This window comes from Malania oleifera, chromosome 1 (assembly GCF_029873635.1).
Source record: "Malania oleifera isolate guangnan ecotype guangnan chromosome 1, ASM2987363v1, whole genome shotgun sequence".
NCBI lineage: Eukaryota > Viridiplantae > Streptophyta > Magnoliopsida > Santalales > Ximeniaceae > Malania > Malania oleifera.
Genome location: NC_080417.1, coordinates 63,890,035 through 63,899,813, shown reverse-complemented (window position 1 = coordinate 63,899,813; position 9,779 = coordinate 63,890,035). Strand labels below are relative to the sequence as shown.

The 9,779-nt window shown below is 35.3% G+C and overlaps 1 protein-coding gene across 3 annotated transcripts; it reads right to left on the bottom strand.

Moving 5' to 3' along the window:
• Positions 1–493: 493 nt before the first annotated feature.
• On the bottom strand, positions 494–9,424 carry LOC131158687 (protein trichome berefringence-like 7). 3 transcript variants are annotated; one of them, XM_058113555.1, is made up of 5 exons: positions 9,221–9,404; positions 7,958–8,852; positions 1,952–2,110; positions 1,401–1,714; positions 494–786 (listed from the first exon to the last, which is right to left on the bottom strand). In XM_058113555.1, the coding sequence occupies exons 2-5, from the start codon at positions 8,749–8,751 to the stop codon at positions 782–784; spliced, it is 1,272 nt and encodes a 423-aa protein (XP_057969538.1). In that variant the 5' UTR covers positions 8,752–8,852; positions 9,221–9,404; the 3' UTR covers positions 494–781. The 3 variants fall into 3 exon arrangements, with proteins under 3 accessions (XP_057969538.1, XP_057969543.1, XP_057969545.1); XM_058113560.1 differs by having other exon boundaries at positions 7,958–9,424; XM_058113562.1 differs by lacking the exon at positions 1,952–2,110.
• Positions 9,425–9,779: the final 355 nt, after the last annotated feature.

The window sequence follows — 9,779 nt, the reverse complement described above, 5'->3', positions numbered from 1 at the left end:
ACCCCTAAATTCCCTTGGACTAAGTCTGAATGTATGAATTTTGATTCTTAAATTTGAATTTGTATAAATTAGAACAAAACGAAAAACAATTTTGTTTTATATTGTCTAGATCCTAGTTCCAAGCTTCAAGCTTGCAAATATTATAGGCTAATGTAATTATCATAAGAAATAGCTAAACAATGTTGTTTATTTTAAAACATCTCCTGTAATTAATATATTAAACTCTTTGATTCAAATCTTGTAGCCTGAAATCTGAAATCGTTTTTGTGTGCCATGTTTCACCATGAAGCCCACTCCTGTTCTCCAATTTCAAACCATACTACGCAGGTAGAAACAATTATATAACAATACTTTCTGAAAATTTCACTCATACACTTGTTTCTGCCTTGCAGCTTGAAATTATCGAAAGAAAGACTGGTGATAATTGAAAGCATAGGTGCAGCTAAAAGGCAATGGCATTCATAGCATCATCATTTTATTTAAAGCAGCAGCAGGAACCCAAAAGAATCGATTGTATTGCAGTGATTTTTTATGTTGTTACACCGTCCTATCATGTTGATCAGTGAACGTAAATGGACAAAAAAATTGTTACATCTCAGAGACCAAAAATTCAGACCCTTCTCCAATGCAAAAGAACTTAAAAAAAAAAAAAACAAAATTAAATTGAGGAAAAGTATTTTCATTTTCCGTGGCAAAGCTGTCCTAAATTCTGAGCTGCCATCCCAAGAATTGTCCAATCCAGAGCTAGAGAAAAAGAGGAAAACTCCAACTTCCCCAATGTTCAATCTGCATCAATTAAAAAGAACTAATTAAAAGGGCAATTCTAAATAACCACTACTATTATTATTTCTTAAATTTGAGGGTGGGGGGAAGAAAGGGGGGAATTTCAAAGAACAATGATTCACAATACTCCCATCCATTGAATGCTTAAATACCATCAGCAAACATTTTTGAACATTATAGTGGGTAAAATTGACCATGACATTTGTTTAAGGACCTCATGCTAGACACCACAAGAAATGGTAATTGAAATAAATTCTTCCTGAAGATATTACGAATAACACCAAATGAGTGGGAGAGAACTGATTGAGATTGTTTCATTTTACATAGCACAAAGACTAAAAGCTGCATTTGTAGAGCTGGATGATGTTTACATCAAACCAACAGCAAGTCCGAAAAAGCCAGCCATTAAGTTTGTGAGAATAAAACTAAGATGAGTGCTTTTATAAAAGAAAATTTATCCTAAATAAATCAGAATGAAGCAGGATTCGTTGTGCCGAGATCACAACCAAACAATTCCTAAAGGCTTTTTGAGTGGACTCCCTTCCTATACAACAAACACCAAAACAGGAAGCACTTGTGGAAAAAAAAAATAAATAATAGAAGAGAATGGAATCTACCTCTTCCGCCAGTTCTCTGTGGTGTAAGCCCATCGCTGGCAAGCAGGTATGCAATGACAATTTCATTCCACATATCAGGTAATCCAGGTAGACACCAATGGCTACAGTCAGGCACAGATGTAGTACTGTCACTCCATGTACCAACATGGGCATCACTACGGAAAGCTGACATGGAAGTTATACGTAGAAGGGTCACTGGAATTGTCATATTCTTCACTACTTCCAATATGGCGTCTGAAAATAGATTTCTGTCTCTCCCTTGGGTTTTTGACATAGGATGTTGGGTGATATTGCAATACCTACGGGTTTTATCACTGAGACAGAAAAAATCATTAGTTGTGTTGAAACAGGTGACTATGCACCATCTGCAGCATGAGATTATGATGATATGCAATTTGGCAAGTATGCAAAAAGAGTTATTACACAAAGGGCAGCTGTGTTTTGTTTTGCACTAAAAAATTGGATTGTTATATGCATCTATTTGAAATGGTGTAACACAACTTCATAGCTCATACACTGAATCACAGTCGAGAAACAAATTATTAGAGTACCTCCAGTGAGATGGCTCAAACGTTCGAAAGAAAACATGTGTTCTGTTTGTGTTGATCATGGTTTCAACCCATGATGCCCAAGTGTTTAGTGCAATCCTGTAGGCAGTTAAGATTGACATTCCCAACTTGAGTGTTCCTCCAACTTGAAAAAAGCAACCCCTGTCCGAAGTACAATTTAGGATCATTTTTTCTTGTACACAAAAATGAACTGACCACAACTGTGTTAGTGAAATAAATATATATGATGTAACAGAGATTCCAGCCAATTATAACATTACTGCAGGTAGCATGTCCATAAATGAGTGTACATATAAAATGGAAAAAAAATGCAAAAATACTGATAATGTGATAGATTTTGGATTCCATAAGTTTGTTTCATTTTTTGTATTCTGGCAACATGGGCAAATGATAAAACTGGAAAATATTTACAGCTCTCCATTGTGCTAAGAGGTTATTGGGGATGCATACAGAATGAAAAACAATTGCAATTGTAATTTTTGAGCAAGGAAACTCCAGTAACCATGGACTCAAATTGAATGATCAGGACAGTGCAATGCTCTACTGACTGCAGTAAACTGGTGCATAATAAAGTGTCAATGGTGTTGCCTGTGTTGGTGCACATGCACATGCATGCAAGAACTTGGCAATGCATACAAATTCACATAATGGGATCGCAGAGCTTTAAGAATGCTGTCTAGTTGGTAGAGTTACTAATCCATTATAAAGAAGACCTTGCGTGTTGAACTTGTGATTTCTGAACAATATGCACTAGTTCAATCAAAGACTGCTTATCTTCTTTTATTGCTAACATTTTTATTTTAATAGTACTAAGACTTCTCGGATTCATCATTTAAAAAAAACAAAACACTTGTACCTTAAGTAGACCATCATCTTTCATGATCTACTAAAAATAAAACTACTGCTTGGCTAAAACATCGCCAAAATTACAAGAATATTCAAGAGCAAAATTCTATGATACGATCAGTTCAAGACTGGAACAGATTAGCAATGTTATGAAGGTAACAGAAATCTAAAAGGCGATTCTAGTGGCAGAGAAATAATATTTTTAGCTCATGGAAAAATTGAATGGCGTATGCAATAATATTCACACACCCTCCATGATTACAGTGGGTTTCCTTATGACAGTAATTCATGATTGATTTAAATTACAATACTGCATCGACAGAATGTTTCTAGGTAAAGACAAGCAAGCAAACCAAAAAAGGATGAAGGCTTCATCATTCAAGATATAAAAAATAATAATAGAAAAAGAACTCGTAGACCATCATATTTCATGATCTACCAAAAACAACATTGTTGCTTGTGCAAAACATTGCCAAAATTACAAGAATATACAACAGCAGAATTCTATCATATGATTATTTCCTGTATGGAACAAACTATCTGTGCTTATGAAGATCACACAAGTTCATTGAGAAATAAATGAAGTCTGCTGTTGGTTGGCCAATCAAAAATTGAATTCCCACCAACAAGATCATATAGGGCATTGAAAAATTAACTCAAAAAAACAAAAAAAGAACTTACTGAAGACCTGTGCCTTCTTGACCCTAATAAATGATGATTTTAGGAAAATCTCTACAAAGCAGGAAAGCCCAAGGGAACGGCTAAAACTTTGGGGCTTTCTGGTGTCAATTTTTGTTTTTTGACTTCTGCTCCAGTTGCAGTACAATAAAGAAACTGGTGGCAAAAACACATTTGTCTAGATTGGTTTTCAGTTTTTGTTGTACGTCTTGCCCTGGCTTTTGGTTATTCCAGCAACACAATCCTTCAATATCCAGCATTTAATTTTAAGGATTAAATAACTTTGTACAAATTTTTTTTTTGAAAAAGCATCCTTAAAAATTCTTAAAAAATGAAAAAATGTAATAAAAATCATCCTTAAAATATTATAAAAATATAATATTATAATAATTAAAAAATAAAATAGCCTCTTTGCATAAATGCAGGGGTAAGACTGCATACATAGTGATGACCCTCCCCCTACCCTTGCAAAGCGAGGAGCCTTGCGGGTTGGGGACACCCTTTTTTTTATCCTAAAAATAATGTAATCATTTTTGACTTTTATATATAATAGCATTGTACTTCAGGAGTACTAAAAGTCAGATAAAAAAATTATAATAATTTATTTATTCTATTTTAATTCAATATCTTTTAAGTTGTGTTTCTTTTTTCATATTTTCATTATTCTAATTATATTTAATGGTTGTGATTTGATTGAAGGAAAAAATGAATATGTGTTCAATTAGATTTTTAATTTGTTTCGGTTTCAAGAATGTTACCAAAATTATCATTAGTTTTTAGTTTTTGCTTTTGGTTTTTAGCTTTTGTATTAGTATTCATCTTCATAATTTATCATAGTGATGCCAAAGAAACCCTTAACTAGCTTATACAGGTTTCAAACTCTTTGATTTGGATCTCCTTACTCTCTGAACAATAAAATATCAGTGGATCTCCTCAATCAATGGACTCCACTTTAATTGGAAACAACACTGAAGGAAAATATATGTTTTCATTTTAAAAATTTTGGGTAAGGATTTCAATAGTTAGCGACACTGCATCAACACTTTGCATGCATGGCATTGGATTAAGAGTCTTAAAAGGTTTTGGATGAGAATAAATTGAAAAACCAATGAGGCTATATGGGTATACAGAACAACAGCATGACTAGAATAGTAAATTTTGAACACATACACTACTGATAAAGGAAACTTGAAAATAGTTTTCGGCGTTCCCTTTTGGTCACAAAATCTCAAAACCTTCCCCTAGCATCAACAGGCTTTCAATTACTCAATTTAACTAAAAGGTTAGGATTTGTAACCACTAATGACCACCATCTCTTTCTCACACTCTCTCACACACACATGCATCCATGCACATGCAAGCACACACACGCACGCACATTTTCTCCCTTTACTCACTCTTTCTCTTTAAAAAGTTATTTTTAAGTGTATTTTTATATTTTTTTATTATATTTATTTTATGTAAATGCAAAACATGTGGTTTTGAATTTGGCTCGTTAGTGAGCTCTTACTAACATCTTCCCAAAACTATAATCCCCTCCAATCTGCCAGCCCTCCTCAAAACCTCCTCCCTGATTCCCCCCCCCCCAAAAAAAAAAAAATTATTAATGTGTTGACGTTCGTCAACTTGAACACGCGCAGCGGAAGCACACAATCAAACATGAAAAAATCAACAACCACTAATGCAATCACTCAATGATGAAATATACTCAATAAGCAATCAAACAATAATAAGAACCAAAAACACAACTAAAACGAACAAGATTTACGTGGTTCGGCAATAGCCTACGTCCAACGGGGCAGCAACCTCGGTTTCACTATGATCAATGTCAAAGCTACAATATTTGAAGCTTACTTGAAGCTTAATCTCATCTAAGCTTACATAATGATGTTTATATAACAAATTAATGCATACAGAAGTGTTCTAGTATGATTAAACTACATCTGTAGCAATCCCTCGGAGGAAAATCATCCAGATAAGCCCAATCTACAAGCCCTCGATTTGAAAATATGTAATCTGTGCCGACAGAAACTGTCGACGGTTTTGTGCTAAGCAAAGGTCCTCTTGCGTATTGTCTAAAACCTCTTCTCATGCAATTGTCTCTCGCTTCACATAGCTCTCTCCGGTACATGTTATCCGCTTATCCGCTCTAAATATAAGTCACATCCCCAACATAATATGTGTGTGTGTGTGTGTGTGTGTCAGAGAGAGAGAGAGAGAGATACAAAACTTGCACTCACAAACATTCACATAAAAGGAAAATCAGGCACAAAAAGAAAAAAATAAATAAATCTTTGTTCCATTTTTAGATGCACTTAAACCACTAAACCCCAACTTTCTTTCATGGATAGTGAACTATTATGGAAGAGAAAAGGACAACTGGAGGGAGGATGTCTCCTTCAAAAAGACGCAAAGCCAAATGCAGAAAAGGAAAAGAAATTTAGATGCATGTAGATTCCAATATTGGAAAGGGAACGAGAAAACTACAACTGAGTGGCCAAAAGTTTCCTCAATCCCTCCTCTCTCCCAAACCCCAAAATACACACACACACACACACACACACACATAAATGTGTGTGTGCATGTGTGTGTGAGTGAGAGAGAGAGAGAGGTATACAATACATGCAATTTCAAACAATCACAAAAAAGGAAAAGCAGGCACAAAAAAATCTTTGTCCCATTTTTAGATGCACTTAAATCACTAAACCCCAGCTTTCTTTCATGGAAAATGAACTTCACATGATGAGAAAAGAACAACAGGAGGGAGGATGTCTCCCTCAAAAAAAGCAAAGGAAATGCAGAAAAGGAAAAAAAAAAATTGAAAAATAGAAGCAAGTAGATTCCATGATTGAGAATGAAAGGGAAGGAGAAATTAAAACCAAGTGGTTAGAAGTTCCTTTGCAAAATTCAATACATTTGGGGGCGAATATACCCACTTGAACTTCATTTAATTATATTCGTGCAGCACTCCCTTTTTTGTTCCTTAATAATATTTTCTTCCACTATAAATTAGGAAGGAATTCCCACAGTTTACTTCATTCAAAGACTACCCCAGCACAATGAATTTTAGAAAATAAAATTTCACATGATTGCTAATATAAATATAGCATAATGCATATGTTTGTTTCATAAATGCATCCATATCAGATACAAAGATAATGTGATTGAGTTCTTTCACCAGTTCTAGCACACGTACAAGTTGGCTCAACTTGACAAAATTAGGAATTAAATTCCGACCACTTAGGAATGGCTACACAATCTCCATTTAGCACAATATAGGACTATGGCATCTATTATGTCTGTCAATTAGGAGTTACAGTGAGAAGAATGCTCATCATCCTTCCTGCTAATGGGTTATAGGACTTGGGCTACTTTAGGAAAGGAAAAGCCACATTGGTTAAAATGGTCACACATTAACAATCATTTAACATGTTTAATAAAGCTATAAATCTAAACTGAATTACTGATTTCTAACTATGAAAATCATATCGTTGATTAGGGCAACCAACAGAAAAAGTTGATTCAGAAATTTTGGCAGTGTCTCATTGGTAAATCAGAGTCCAAATGGTCAGAAATGAAAACACTACAGGAAAGTGTTAATATTTCTGCAAAACCTAGCTTACTGAATCTTGATGGAAGGAGACTGCAGCTAAGCAACTGGCTGGTAATATCCACCCCAGAAGATATTTTTCTCACTTCAATTTCATCAAGAATATAATTTTACATAGGTTAGATTCCTCATGTTCATAGTAATGGAATTCCAGAACAGATAAGCCTTACTGAGAACTTTGCAGCCAACAAGACATAATAGCTTAAAGGGAGTGCTCTATTGTTTGGTCTCTGGAAATGTTCCATTTATATGTTTTGATTTCCTCCAAACTTCCCTTTTTTTTCTTGGCTTTGGGGGGAGGGGGGGTTGCAAGGGTGGCGTTGTCCATGTAGCATAATAATGAATGATTGTAGGATTTAGGATTAATCACTTAAGAAAGAAAGTATGCCACAGAAACCCGGACTATATGCAGTATGTTTTCTTCAACTCAGTATCTGTTAAAATGCGAAGTGGAAAATGCTTATGGGGGCAAAGTGGTTATAAGTAGAAACTGTAGCATGCAACAATAAAATCAGACTAAAACTGCAGATAAAGTTTGGAATGTTTTGGTCTAAGAGTAAAGCTGAATCCATTTCATTAATGATATCATAGGAACCTGCAATACTACAGTATGTTTTCTTCTCAGCATCTACAATATTGTGGTATGTGATATGCTTATACGGAAAAATGCTTAATTCAAAATATAAGTAGAATGCAACAATAAAATCAGATTTAAATTGCTGATAAAGTTTGGCATGGTACTGTCAATAATAAAGCAGATTCCATTTCATCGATGACAAGGTTACACTGTTCCTACAAGCAGATGTACAAAAATGGTAACAGACTCACCGCTTATACTTAACAACAGAACTTACGTTTTAAAGAGCTTCCCTGGCACCCACCATTGTCCTGTGTTGAAAATGAGAACATCCGAATTAACCCACTCCTTGCTAATAACATCCAACTTGTCCAATTTAAGTGTAGAACGGATCCTCTTTGGTACATTTTTAGGAACCCAACCATGTTCCACCAAGAAAACGGAACGGAAGAATTCGACTGTGAAGTTAAAGGAACTGAATCGTACACATAAGTATCTAACCTGTTTTGTTATCTTGCTTCCATTAACTTCATAGACGCTACTCTTATCCTCTACCCCTGTCATAAGCAAGCATATCAGAGACTCCCACTGTGTTCTGCTCATAGAGTCACCAACAAAAACAATCCTCTTGCCTTGAAGCCTTTTCAAGATAACCCACACATCAAATCTCGGGATCTCACAATTCTTTGGCTTCCATCTCCATCTAATATAATCTTTATTCTTCCGTCCATTACCCAAGCAATTGAATCCCTTTTCTGCAAAGGGACATGTCGAAGCATTGTACAGTGGGTAACTATCATCAGGAACCCATTTTCCATCATAAACATCGCAACCTAGCATTGTATTGTTGAATCTAGAAAACCCATAACCATGAAATGCCTGACCAAGATTAGGGAGGACATAGACATATCCACCAGCAATTGCCACAAGGAATGAAGTAATCGATCCAATCACAACAAGGAAACGAAATTGTGAGACTGAGCTCTTTCGGCTAAATTTTGGGCTGCTTACATTCAACGCCCGCCGGTTGAGTGATGTGCTTCTATCTAAACTATTCATCCTCTCAATCATCCGCACCAAGAGTTGCGAAAACCACTCCCCATAGTAAGAAAATTTCCATAAAAAAATTCCTCATACCCATAATAGATTCACGAACAGGACCATGTCGATCACTATTGTATTAGAAATGAGTTCATATCACTAACGCAGTTAATCTTGAATTATAGCAAGAAGTTTAGACCACAACAAAGGCACTCGATCTTGAATCAAATAGAAAAGAAATAACACTCCAATGATCTCCGTATTCAACCCAAGAAGTCAAAGTTCAAGCTCACCCAGTTTTTGATCATAACCCACAAAAGAATAGGTTCAAAAAAACCAAGTGGACCGTGCTACAAATCTCAATAAAAAAAAAACTCTAATGCAAAACGAGTAACTTCCAAGTATCTTGTATGAAATTTCGAAGATGCGACAGCAGAACAATTTAAAGACAACAGCTAACAGAGCAATCAAGATATTCAGAGAATCCAACAATGCTTACTTGAAAATTTGCAGAGAATCAGGGGAGCTTGATAGATGGCTGTGGCAGGGAGGAAGAAACCCTAGCAGAAGTGTTTTGAATTTTGAAGTACGGGCGGTGGGTAATGGAGGTGGTTGAGAGCAACACATGAAACAGAATGAACTCGGAGGGAGTCTGGAGTACCTGCAGGCAGTTGAGATTTGGTAACAGAGGAGGTTAATTATTGCTTTTATATTAGAATGGCATTTAATGTACTATAAACCTGAGCACTGCAAAAAATAGCTTATGCGCGCCGCGCTGCGGCCTTGCTTCAATTAATAGATTTGGTAATAGTAAAAATAATAAAAGATAAACAACAAGAAATCCTATTAGGTGGAATCGATTATAATCTTTTACTAATTCACCCGATTCAAAGTGTTTCTTTCTATTAAATTAAGAGTTATTAAATCTTTTCTCACTCATTCCAAATTATTGTAAACTTACCCTTATCCTTTTTTCATGCCAAAAATAATAATTAATTACTAGGTATGTGTTTCAAATGCCTAAATTATCTAAATCGCCCTTCCCTATCTTATTTTCA

Bases quoted from the DNA above. Each gene is read 5' to 3' on its own strand.
- LOC131158687 (XM_058113560.1), bottom strand. From the start codon at position 8,751: ATGATTGAGAGGATGAATAGTTTAGATAGAAGCACATCACTCAACCGG. The intron at 2,111-7,957 runs GTAAGTTCTGTT...TACTTCGGACAG, and splicing joins CCAGGGAAGCTCTTTAAAAC to GGGTTGCTTTTTTCAAGTTG. The intron at 1,715-1,951 runs GTACTCTAATAA...TTTCTGTCTCAG, and splicing joins TTTGAGCCATCTCACTGGAG to TGATAAAACCCGTAGGTATT.